Below are 13,225 nucleotides of genomic sequence, written 5' to 3'. Positions count from 1 at the left end.
GGACCATTTTCACTGAGAGGATGGGATGTAGCTATCAACAAGGGTGATGCCTCCAGACGATTAGCCGTGCAGTGACAGCGCATAGGACCATTTTCCCGAGAGGATTAAAAGTAGCCATTGATGATGGTGATGCCCTACATACAGCTTGCCATGGAAAGGAGTAAGAAGGATTGGATGAATGTAATAAGAAAGTAGAGATTCAAGAGGAGCATAGCATATCCAAACGCCTATCTGAAATTCCCACTATTGATTTACATAAGTATTTCGATCCTATTTTATTTTCTGTTTATTATTTATTTTCGAACTTATCATAAACCATTTAATCTGCCTAACTGAGATTTACAAGGTAACTATAGCTTGCTTCATACCAACAATCTCTGTGGGATCGACCCTTACTCACGTAAGGTATTACTTGGACGACCCAGTACACTTGCTGGTTAAGTTGAACGGAGTTGTGTCCACACATAGCAAAGAGCCATTAAATAAATCTCATGCAAATACAAAGAGAATGAATCACAATTTCGTCCACCAGTAATCTAATGCTTTTCTTGATTTCAGGGTCAATCCTTCATAAAAATTTTGAAGTTTCACCTACTCACTGATCATCTCAGGTGGACATTTTCTTATCAAGGCCTTATATCATTCCCATGCCTCCTTTTGTATGAAGGTTTGCACCTCTATTTTCAGCTTGATGATCCTTTGAGGTGGGTAGAACTTGGCTAGGAATTTGCTCACCAAATCGTCCCAATTGTTGATGCTCTCCTTGGGAAAGGTTTCCAGCCATTGAGCAGCATTGTCCCTCAAAAAAATGGGAATAGAAGTAACTTGTAGATGTCAGGATGTACCTCATTAAGAGGGCCACCTCCATAAGCACAATTATTCTGCACCAAAGTGATTAGTTGAGGCTTCAACTCAAAATCATTTGCATGAACATTTGGGGTGAGAATGCTGCTCCCATAATGTCTGGGATTGGGGATAGTGTAAGAGGCCAACACCCTTCTTACAGGTTGAGCATTTTTGCTCACTCCCTCTTCACGCACCTTAGCCTCCATGACTTGCAAATATCACAAACAAACCAAATGAAACCTGGACATTCTAATTCTAGAATGTGGTTAGAGGGTTAGGTTACACAAGTCAAACAGTTAATGTGCTTAGTAAAAATAAAAAGAAAATGCTTAATCTAGATTATCACTCTACTTAATCATTGTTAATCTAAATCAATCCCCGGCAACGGCGCCAAAAACTTGATGAGGGAAAACAGATTTCCACACAAACTCACTGGCAAGTGTACCGGGTAGCATCAAGTAGTAATAACTCACAAGAGTGAGGTCGATCCCACAGAGATTGATAGATTGAGCAATTTTAGTTAAGTGATGAATTCAGTTAAGCGAATAGTTGATAATTTGAGGGATTTCGATTAACAGAAGTGAGATTGCAAGTAAACTAAAGTGCAGAATATAAATTGGCTAAAAACTAAAGTGCAGAAGAAGTCAGAAACTTAAAGTGCAAGAAAATAAAAGAGCTGAAACTTAAATTGCAAGAAACGTAAATAACTAAAACTTAAAGTGCAAGAAATATAAATTGCTGAATCTAAATTGCTGGAAATGTAAATTGCTTGAAGAATTAAAGGGGTTTGGGTGCTGGGATTCATAATTTAACAAGAAAAATGTAGATTGAAGTAAATCAGAGAGCTATGAGATGAATAGTTTCAGCTTAGTAGCAAAACAGAAATAGAAAATTGCATGAAGAAACAAACAGCAAGAAAACTTAACTCAATTGTGAAATTCTAAAAGAGAAATTGAAGATCGAGGAAAAGCAATGAGATTAGAAAGCAGATCTAGATCTTATTCACTCCTTTGATCAAACAAAAAAGAAATTGCAGAAGAAATGAAAATGAAAGCAGCAAAGGAAATTCAGATCTAATTCCTCAATTCTCAAAACTATGTAGAAGAAAAGCAAAAATGAATTTTAGATCAAGAAATGAAATGGAGTTCTTCAATCTCAATTCAAAAACCCAATACAGAAAGTAGAAGTTTCAGAAGCAAGAAAATGAAAACAGAAAGCAAACTAGATCCAATCCCAATTCCCAAATTCAAAACAAATGAAAATTTTAAGTGAAAAACTAAAAATGAGCTAAAGGTCCTTTACAAATCAAATTAGCTCCTATTTATACACTTTCTATTTTGGTCTTCAAAACTTGGAGTGGGCTTTTCCAATTTGAATTTTGAAGGAAAGAGGATCCGGGTAGCTTTGGTTCAAGTAGCATGGGTTGGAGGCATGCTCCAGTGGAGCACTCTATTTGGTTTTGTGAGTGTAGCACTCATTTTTCCTTTGGCCAAGCATGCTCCTAGCGCTCAATAAGTGAGTGCTGTGCTCAAATTGTGAGCGCTACTCCTTGTGCCCCCTCTTCGATCCCTTGGCGCTCCTTTTAGTGAGCGCTATGCTTCTTTAATTGAGCGCTATGTCTAGCGCTCCCTTGGGTGCTCCCCGTTCGAGCCTTGGTGTTCCCTCTTGTTAGTGCTGCACTTCCTTTATTTCCTTGGTGAGGGTCACGAGAATGCTCACTCTTGTGAGCGTAGTGCTCACTTCTTTGAGCGCTCCTTGCTTTGGCCTTGCTTTCCTTTCTTCTAAAGCACGAGAATGCTCACTCTTGTCAGCGTAGCGATCACTTAATTGAGCACCAGCCTTTGATGTGCCTTGCTTTCCTTGCCTCCCATTTGTGAAACCCACGAAAAAGGTAGAAGAGTGAGCGTGGCACTCACTTTTTTTAACGTTGCCCTTTGCTTGACTATTGAGCGTGGTTTTTGGGCCTTAAAGATGCCTATCACTTGTACTTCAATTTTATGCCAAATATAAATTTTTATATATCATTGGAAAGCTCTGAATGTCAGCTTTCCAACACAACTAGAAGCGCATCAATTGGACATTTGTAGCTCAAGTTATGGTCCTTTGAATAAGGCATGATCGCGCTGTTTTGGAGGCCGAAAACGCTCACTTTAATGAGCGCTACGTTCACTTTAGTGAACGCTAGCTGTTTGAGGTCACAGTTAGTGCCAGCTTTTAGAAAGCTCTGGGTGTCTACTTTCCAATGCATTTGAGAGCGCATCATTCCAAGCCCTACAGCTCAAGTTATCCTCCTTGGAAGGTGAAGAGGTCAGCTGGCCTTACTGCAAGTTGATACTATGTTCATCTTTGCACTTTCGGGGTAAGGTTTCTCCCTCGGATTTAGTGTCCACCATGCAGTGCCATATATGCTTAGAAATCTCTAGATTTCTACTTTCCAATGCCACTAAAGTCACCTCATTTGGAGTTTTGTAGCTCAAGTTATTTTTGTTGGAGTGTGAAGAGGTCAGACTTGCAAATCCTCTTTGCTCCTCCTTGAGTTTGTTTCCAACTCTTTTGCCACCTTGTGGTTGTGATTCTTCTTTTAGTGCTTTTATTGCTCCTTCTCCTTCATCTTTTCACCTATCATCAACCAAACAAATACATCAAAACCTTGGCATAATCATCCAATCTTGCATCATTCATATTATCAACTAAATCTTGCAAGAAATCTAATGAAAATGCATAAAATTACCAATGTTTAATTGAATCAAGACAAGCATGAAATTCTCACTCAAACACTTACTTATTACCTAAAAATGAATGAAAACCAAGTGAAAACTAATGAAATAGGCTTGTGAAGCTAGCCTAAGATGACTTGTCGTCACAGGGGTATAAGTGTGGTATCTTCTGTGCCTTTTGGGTCCGACTTCTTCTTTTCTCTTGGGCTCCCTTTCTTTTTCCTTTGGATGTTGAGGGTGCCCTAGTCACCAACTCGGCTCTCGTAACCTGGCATTTTCTTCCATATTGATGTACTTTTCAGGTTCTTGTACATCGCTTAGGCAAGTTGGATGCCTTTTTGATATAGACTGGGAGAAAGGTCCTTGTCGGAGGCCATTGACAAGTCCCATTATCACTGTCTCAGTAGGCAGGTCTTGAATTTCCAAGCTTGCTTTGTTGAATCACTCCATATAGTCTCTCAGGGGGTTCTCCAACCTCCTATTTTACTCTGAGTAAACTCGGTGCATGCTTGACATTGTCTTTTTGAATTGAAAATTACGTGAGACACTTATGCGAGAGGTCGTCGAAACTGGTAACCAACCTAGGCGGCAGGTTATTAAACAACTTCATGGCCGCTTTTGTCAAGGTCGTCGGGATAGCCTTGCAGCGTGAAGTATCCGAGGCATCGGCCAAGTATATCCGACTTTTGTCCCTCTCTTTCTGGTTGGTGAACTTCAAAGGGAATTCTCCTTTGATTTTAGACACCTGGAGGGCCTTCACCATGAGGTCCCTCCGTCCTAGGGGGAGGTACTATTATAGCCTGGTCGTTGTTGACCATATCTTGGTATTCTCGATCTGATTCAGACGCGGTGCGTCTGTCTTTATAATGGTCGTCCGCCGTTGAGCGTTAATTCCCAGGTCTCCGGCAATTGCGCCAATGTTCCGGGAATTACCTGAAACTGGATGATGATTGGGCTTGCTTGTGAGGCCCAAGCATTCAAGGAAGGTGGTCTTTGACTTGTCATGCGTCAGGGAGCCGCCGTCCGTGTTGTACGTGTGAGAGGATAGGGGGTGGTATCTGCAAGATGCTCCAATGCCTAAGTCAGCAAAGGGTTAAGCAAGTTTAAGTATATTGGAACTTAAGTATACCTAAGGGTGTCAGTGTATTTATAGGTGATGAGTCAATAACTACCGCTGAAGTAGTTCCACTTTTGATGGTGGATAACCGTCTCTTTATCTTAGGGTTGTTGGGATCTCTCTTCTAAAAATAGAAGAGAGATTCAAGGAGGCAATTGCTCACTTAGTTAAGTATGAGCTACTTGTTTCAGTCTGTCCCAATCTCTTAAAAAAGGTCGAATAAGTGGATGAAACTACTCTTGATGGAGCCTTTTAATTTTATTGGACTTGACTTATATTTTGGATAAGATATGAACAAGAAGTATATGAAAAAGTGCAAATACAATTTAATTTCTCTTTACTATTTTGATATCTGTTAAATATAAACATAAGTAAATAAAATTTTGAGAAAAAAATGTCCCATGAGATATTACTCGAGTTCTTGTAGTTATCATTTGTGAGTGCTTCACCAACTATTCCGTAGGGTCCAAGTGCAGTCATCATCATTATTGTTAATTGCTTCAAAATCTGACGAGAACTTTTAATTAGTTTGAGGGGTGAGGAAGCTAAGCGGATTAAGTTTCGTTTATTTTACTTTATTAATTTGATTACAGAAACCAAAAGAATCAGAGTTTGACTTCCGATTTCATAATTGGTTAGATCATCAATATATAGTATTTGTTAAATGCCACGAAGAATAATCTGAGGTTATGTATAATGATAATTAATAGGGATAAGTATAATTTTGGTCCCTAACGTAGGGGCCAAAAATTTATTTCGTCCCTCGCCTTTTTTTCGTAAAAAAAAGGTCCCTGAGGTTCCGGTTTGTTTTAAAATTGTCCCTCAGACGACCCCTGTGGTCGTTAGGTTTAGCTACGACCATTTTAACGGATATGGAAAATGTTAATTAATATAAATAAATAATAATAGAAGGATTAAATCAAGAAAGTGAATGAATGTGAAGTGCAAGGGAGGGAGGAGTAACGACGAGAGCTGCTGCTGAAGGTCGACGGCTAGGGTTCAGGAGACAGTGGCGTCCATGGCTTCCCAGAGCTCAAGAGCCTCATGTTTTCGTTTAGATGCAAAGGAGTTGCTCTGTGGCCATAGTGAGAAGCCGATTTTGCGAACTTCATCGACGAAGGATAACCCTGGACGAAGATTCTGGGGTTGTGTATACTTTGAGGTAAAGTGTTCTTCCTATTTTGCTATTGTGGGTCTGAGAATTTGGGATTTCTTCATATGTTTCTATGGCTCCTATTAGGTTCAGGATGAGTGTGATTTCTTCAGATGAGCAGATCCGAAACTTAGGGGTGTTCAGCAAGAGGTTGAATTTGCAAGAAATAGGAGGAAGATAACGAAATTAAAGGCAAGATTGAAGGAGTTGGAGACGAAGCTTTGTGTTGTGGCTGCTCTATGTATTGCTAGGTGGGTGGGGTTTTTGTTCTTATTCCTGCAGAATCATTACAACTTAAAGCACCCGAATGGAATGCACTTAGGTTATAGATGATTTGGTAGGGAATGTTATGAGGTTTTCTGTGTTGTGTGGGTAGAGTTTGAGGGTATTCTGTGATGTTACAGTGGTTTAGGTTTGTAGCATCTTTGAAACTGTTTGAATTAATGAAGGAAAGTGTTGTTTATTGTTGCCCAAATTGTCACCTTCTTTAAAGGTTGAGTTGTGTTATTTTGTAATGTAAAAGTAGTTTATGAGCAAAGCAGAAAAGCATTCAATACAAGATCTGGAATTTTAGTAATTAGTAATGGAATATTTCATTTGATGACTAGTTAAAACATACACAAATATTTTGTGGTTGCCTTCACATGCCTAGTACCAAAAAACAAAGAAGCAACACTTCAAGTTTTCTCAGGAACTTAATACCAAAATACAGTTCTCAAACCAAAAAACAGAGAAGCAACAATTCAAGTGTCCTAAGGCACTTAATATCAAAATACAGTACCAAAATTAAAAACACTGCTTACAAGTTATCAATACAAGAGTCACAAAATATTTCACACTCAAATACTAAAGATTTCCCACTGAGATGGGGTAACTTGGCCATCAACCTCAACTTCTGCAAGAGTAGATGAGGTGCACTATATTAAATGATAGAAAAGGACTTCTTCCTCACACTAAGATTAATTAAGTTTAAAATAAAAAAATATTCGTTATACTATAAAAATATTAATAAGTATAATAAAAATATTAATAAATATTATAAATAAATTGTTATTTATTCTAATTAAATTTGTTTATCTACTACATATCAATTAACATTAATTTATAATACATTAATTTATAATCCTTTGGCTTAAAAAAAATAAAAGCCCAGCGGCCGGTTTGGACCGGACCGGTATATTGCCTAATGCGGTATCGTTTCGGGGGGGAGGGGAGGAATAACGCGTTAGTGCGTTACTGATTGCTGGTCTCCCTCTTCTCTTTTCTTACTTTCAGTCATTTCTTCATTCAAAGAAAACAAAAAGGAAAAACCCTACCTAGCCTCCACCGCCGCCGAACGGAGTGACCGGTTGCCGCCGTCCGTGGCTGTCCGAGGAGTCTTTCTTTGTACTGTCGGTGTTTTCCATGTCAGATCCCCTATTTGATGTCTTCTTCATCCTTCGACGCCCATCCTCCGTCGGATTCTTCCTGCTGCTCGTGGTCGTCTTGTTGCCGTTGTCTCGGCGTCATTATCTCGAAGGTCAGTGGCTTTGGTGTGCCTGTTCTTCAATTTTCATTTTATTCTCTGAATTGCTGTTCTGAAATCAACAATTTATTGAATGATTATTATAGGGTTTTGTGTTTTGCTGAAATCTTTGAACGATTATTTGATTTATGAGTTCTGGCTATGTTGTACTGATGCTGCTTTGTGTGTTTTGTGTTTTGTGTTTTAGATTACACGGAACAAAAAAAACCAATTACTTGGAACACTTGCACACAAATATGCCCAGTCCTAACAGCAGCTTCCTAATGAATTCTTGGTTGGGTCCTTCCCCTGTTCTCAGAACGTTGGCTGTAATCATGGTAAGTCTCTAAACTATTTAATTAATGTATGTAATTTAAAACCCTAATCCCAAATTGCATGCGACCCATATGTAATTAATTTTATCATACAATTGATCCTATTTTTGATACATCTTTTCACGTAATTTTTTTTGTTTTGTCTAAATCTTATATATTTTTTTTATTTGTCTTATGTTGCAATATTTTTTTGGAGTCAATAAAAATCAATGCCTCAAATTTTAAATTATAGAAAATATGATACTATCCTCTCAACACAATCTTTGGTCATATATGGAAAGGTGCTGATAACAAACCTTTTGGGAATTATATCAGATCAGGAAACAAAAAATTAGTGCTAAATACCAAATTTAATTCTCATAACGCCTTTAGTCTGTACCTCTTGAAATTAAAATAGCTTATGATTCCAAATTTTCTACATCAAATATAAATTAATTTAATAAAAAATGAGAGTACGTAGGAGTACAGACGGAACTTAAAAAAAATATTTGAAGAGGCAACAAATTTTAATAAAGAAATATATTAGTATTTATATTAAAATAAAATTTATAAATATAATTATTTTATTTTTAAATTTGTTATTAATATGTAGGAATACATATAGTTAAGATTAATAAAAAAAAATAAATCTAAGTTTGATTAAAAAAAATTTTGTTTAGGTTAATAAGCCAAATTAATTTTAAATAAAAAATTCATTTTAAAAAAAATTCATTTTTACATTACTAATATATTTTTTTCAGAATTTTCTACTTAATATAATTTAAAAAAATTCATTTTCACATTACTTATTCAATTTTAGTATATTAAGTAGAAAATTCATTTTTACATTACTAATGTATGTAAATATGGTGATTTCCTCTTCAGCATATATTGCTTCTTATTTTGATTTTTCAGAATTAAACTCCAGTTTGCCATGTAAATGGAACACAGTAAATGTTGGCCGTTGATTTCTAACCTAATTTTGAATTTTATTTTATTTATTGATTTATTGATTTATTGATTTTATTGATATGATTCAGATTCTTTAATCCTGAATAGTCTAAACACTTTCCCTTTTTTTTAGCTGGATTTTGATAGGAATATAAAGATTCTTGCAATCCTTACCAATATTGGGGCTGAACAGTGCTGTGACTCTCTATAAATTTGGCATAGGTGATCACCACATTTGTTCTTTATCTACACTGAAATTCAGTTTATTTGAGTAATTTTGTAGTGGCAGGTAGCAATGGCAGCTAGGTGAGTTCATGTGCCATGTGGATTGTTTCACAATAAGTTTTTTTTTTATCTTTCACTAAATATGAGGTCTTTGATTTTTAGGTATGATCTCATCAAGTGTATCAATGCTGGTCCAGCGCATAAGGTGTGGAAGCTCAAAGTACGTGTCATTAAACTTTGGACCATTTTTTACTTTGCAAAATCTGGGATGAAGGCACCTATTGAGATGGTTGTCCTTGATGAAGAGGTAAAATTTTCGCTTTTCATTTTAGATTTATTTTGGTAATGACTGAGCAATAAACCTTATTTATCTATGACTCTATAAAATTAATGCATTCAGGGAGATACAATTCAATGCACTGTAAAAGACATATTTGTTCCTATTTTCGAGGGCTTACTCGCTGAGGGCAACGTGTACGTGGTCACTAATTTTGGAGTTGCTTTGAATACCATCAAGTTCAAGCCTACTAGACACGAATTTAGGATCCATTTCAAGAGGGACACGATTGTGCGTCCGGTACAAGATTCTTCAGTTCCATTGAACGGATTTAATTTTGTTCCGTTCAAAACAATACAATCAGAGTCTAAAGAAGATGGTTATTTAGTTGGTAAGTACTTTGTTAGATTAATCTATGATGCATGTGTTGTTTAATTCTTTAAAGTCTAATTTTTGTATCCTTTGCTGTCTTTTTTTATTATGAGCATATAGTGGACAGATATGGATTCAATTGATGGTTGTTGCTATTCCTCTCAAGTCTCAACTATTGTAGATTCATATAATATTAATCTAAAATTTGTTTCATTGAGATATTATATTAAGGAAGAATTTTTTTATTATTCCCTTCCTGTAACAAATATTCCCTTGCTGTAATTTTATATTAAGAAATAATATAATTTCTAACTCAGTTAAATATTGTTTCATTTGAATTTTGTTTAATAAAAATATTTATATAATCTTGTGTATTATCTTTATAATGTCCTATAATTTTGTTTCTTCAGGAACTTTGATTTCTAGGCCCTAACTATTTATTAATAGTTTTTTATATTTTTATTTTTAAGAGAATTTAAGGGGTCTGATTTCAACATGAATAAAATGCGTTGATTCCAAAGAGAAAAATTTGGGCATACAGAGTTTTGTTAATCAATAGATTGGTGCCTTTATTTTGTAGATGTGATAGGTCAGCTTGCTTCTAAGGGTAACTTGGTCGAATTCACACGGGACGGGAAGCCGTCAAGTTATATCACCATAGAACTTGATGATCTTGAGTAATGCTTAATATCTTTTTGATAGTGACTTTTGTTTTAAAATCTTATTTTGGAATTTTGTGTCTCTCTTTAATCTACAAGAATTGCTATTTTTTATAGGGGTGGACAGAAATTAAGAGTAACGTTGTGGCAGTCTTTTGCTTTTGAATTGCTCAAATATCTAGAGGAACACCCGTCTCTTACCTATGTGGTTATTCTCCAAATGGGCAAGATGAAATTTTATAGTGGTTTGTTTATTTGTTTATTTTACTGGTATTTGAATGCATGTTTTCTGTCATCATATGCTTATGGTATTTTCTTTGTTTTGTTATGTCTTTTGTAGGGGTCATGGGTGTATCTAACACAAACTACAATTCGAAACTGTTTATCAATGTTGAGTTTCCAGCTGCCAGGGATTTCTTTGCGAGGTACAGTATATAGATCAGTATTGTGGTCAGCAGATTATTTATACAATGCTTTTGATTATTAAACTATTGACAAATTTCATAATTTCTCATTTAAAAATGCAAGGGTGAACAAATTGGATCCTGTTGATGGACAAGGCATAATGCCGCTGGTCTGTGGTCAACCTGTTTCAGATGAGGAGGATTTTTTGCGTCTGTCAGTCTACAAAACAATTGCAGATATAAAGGAGCATAATCAGGTAAAATTCTTTCTTTATTAGTCTTCCTTTTTTTATTGTATTTTTTTATTGTATTAGTTCCAATGTTTGTTGGATCATAATCTCAATTGTTGTGTTGTACCCTCCTATCCATCGATTTTAGGATGCTGTATTTGTTACAGCCGGGACGATTAAAGAAGTTGAGACTGAATTTGGTTGGTGGTACAAAGGATGTAAGAAGTGTCGTCGTGGCTTGAGGGAACTTGATAAAAAATATTTCTGTCCCAATTGCATTAGAGACTACGGGTTCTATGAGCCAAGGTATGACTCACGATACTTCTTCAACATTCACACATTATATACTCTTTGTCCTCGAAGATAATGGTGTAATCTATGCATTTGTATTATTTGCTCAGACACTATTAAATTATTATTATTCAAATAGGTATTTTTATAACATTTTTTATGAATTATATATAATAAGGATTATTTTAAACTATTCTCGCTTGTGGGATGGAGACTCTTGGATAATTCCCCTTTCTGAGTTTCCAGATCGAATATGGAATCTTATGTGTTGTTTTTGAGTTTGATGTGAAGTTTCACACTGTTCATTATTCTTATTTTTTTCTTGATTACATGTTGTAAAATTCTACTTGATTAGTAATTTTTTTTAATTAAAAGGCACTGCTCATAATTTTTGCTTTTGTTATAGCCAGTCGGTGATAATTCTGTGAATGTGGGGTTGGAGATTTAGATTAACTATTATTGAAATCACATTGCAAAGTTACTTTCGTGGCTTGCTATTTCTGTGTTTTTGGATTCTGATTCACAAGGGAAATATAAAAAAATTTATTGGCTACTGGTTTATTTAGCTTTGATTTGTTCACGGGGTCACTTGCTTTTAGATTTTTTTAATTCCATTTGATACATTTTATTCTTCCTTGTGGGATGGAGACTCTTTGATAAGCCATTAAAAAATTATTTGCATCCAATTCAGTAATAGCATAGTATAGACACTGATTATTGGTAAGATTTATGTAGTGTGTTATTCTTGGACTATATATTTTTTGGTGAATAATAGGTACATCATCCACATAAGGGTGATAGACCACACCGATGCTGCCTCTTTTGTTTTGTTCGATGGAGAAGCTGCAAAGTTTCTTGGAGTTTCTGCTAAGGACCTTAGGCAGTCTTGTGTGACTAAGGTTTGATGTCATATTCATTTTTTTGTGTTAATAGTCTGGACTATACCTTAATTTTTATTACTTATGAGAGCATGAATGAAGTTTTTTTTTCCCTAACTGTGAAGGGTGTTGAGAAAAATTCCTGTCCCGAAGAGATTCATAAGCTTAGGGATATTAAGTTCATCTTCAAAGTGCAACTCAAGATGAGGAATCTGAACTCTTATGAACCATATGTGATTCATGTGCTGAGAATGACTAATGAGAATTCTCTGGTCTCTGCCTTCCTTGATAAATACAATCCTGACACTGTAATCCCCTCTGTCTAATAACTTTTTCTTTTGTTTCTGTATTAGAAAAACAGAGCAACCAGATTTTGGTGATGTCTTTTTATTGGATCAATTGTTTTGTAGGGCCTTTTGTCCCATGAAAATTCTGAACTATTGAGTTTGTCTACTGGTCCATACAACACTTCTAAGGTTTGTGTCAAATGATTTCCAATTTAAATTGTTACAGTGATGTTATTAATTTTTCCATAGTAACTAAAATATTATTATTCTTATATTTATTGGTACATGATGGCATATCCCAGGCTTGTGAGAGTGAGCCAACTCCATCACCTGCAGTTGATGAGAAACATAATTCTAAGATTCTCGGAGCTAAGAAACATATTGAAGAGATTGGAGAGGAGTCAGTTTCATCCAAATCTAAGAAAGGGAAGTGGGTTGTGGTGGAGGACTAAATCAACATGCCTCTACACAGTTCGATTTAAAATATAGGAGAATAATTTATTTAAATTATTATTTGAATGAACTATGGTTGTTTGAGAGTTATTAGGATCTACAATATATGAGTAGTTTATTTTTCAAAGTTTTTGTGTTAGACATTAATTTATCTCTTATAACTTGATACAAGAGTTGTTTCGTATATTTGTTTATTTAATCCAAGATTTTGAGTGTGTTTTCTTTTAATAAACTGTTATTATTATTATTAGTATTTGAATAATTTATAAAAAAATGAAAGCCCGTTGAAGAAATAAGTGTAATATTGGTGGTGGTGATAATATGTTGGCAATTGCAAGGAGAGTTGAGTGAAATTCAACTATGCACAGCATGTTTGGTCTTGGAATATCTTGAACCTTGCATTGGAATCCCCTCTCTCACATGGATATGATTACTACTTTGAGAACTTGGGAATAAATCATGCATTACTGAAATTATTTGCTCATTCAGCATCATTATTATTATCATTATCATATACTTCTTCAGTTTTAAAATAGGTATGGCTTTT

General features: G+C 35.3%; 1 protein-coding gene across 2 annotated transcripts; it reads left to right on the top strand.

The window, feature by feature from the left end:
• The first annotated feature begins 7,128 nt into the window (after window positions 1-7,128).
• LOC107472212 (replication protein A 70 kDa DNA-binding subunit E) lies at window positions 7,129-12,877 on the top strand. Of its 2 annotated transcripts, none has more exons than XM_052262328.1 (14): window positions 7,129-7,352; window positions 7,546-7,675; window positions 8,825-8,908; window positions 8,990-9,134; window positions 9,228-9,495; window positions 10,057-10,153; window positions 10,253-10,380; window positions 10,476-10,560; window positions 10,664-10,796; window positions 10,918-11,075; window positions 11,836-11,959; window positions 12,064-12,246; window positions 12,349-12,414; window positions 12,528-12,877. In XM_052262328.1, the coding sequence occupies exons 3-14, from the start codon at window positions 8,898-8,900 to the stop codon at window positions 12,675-12,677; spliced, it is 1,548 nt and encodes a 515-aa protein (XP_052118288.1). In that variant the 5' UTR covers window positions 7,129-7,352; window positions 7,546-7,675; window positions 8,825-8,897; the 3' UTR covers window positions 12,678-12,877. The 2 variants fall into 2 exon arrangements, with proteins under 2 accessions (XP_052118288.1, XP_015947243.1); XM_016091757.3 differs by lacking the exon at window positions 8,825-8,908 and adding an exon at window positions 8,736-8,824.
• The last annotated feature ends 348 nt before the right edge of the window (window positions 12,878-13,225 follow it).

Source organism: Arachis duranensis, chromosome 5 (assembly GCF_000817695.3).
Source record: "Arachis duranensis cultivar V14167 chromosome 5, aradu.V14167.gnm2.J7QH, whole genome shotgun sequence".
NCBI classification, from domain to species: domain Eukaryota; kingdom Viridiplantae; phylum Streptophyta; class Magnoliopsida; order Fabales; family Fabaceae; genus Arachis; species Arachis duranensis.
This window is presented reverse-complemented; position numbering and strand designations above follow the sequence as displayed.

What these genes read in the sequence shown, in the direction of transcription:
- LOC107472212 (XM_052262328.1), top strand. An exon ending in GGCAGTCTTGTGTGACTAAG is followed by an intron (nt 11,960 to 12,063) that starts GTTTGATGTCAT and finishes CTAACTGTGAAG; the next exon opens with GGTGTTGAGAAAAATTCCTG. An exon ending in ATAAATACAATCCTGACACT is followed by an intron (nt 12,247 to 12,348) that starts GTAATCCCCTCT and finishes ATTGTTTTGTAG; the next exon opens with GGCCTTTTGTCCCATGAAAA.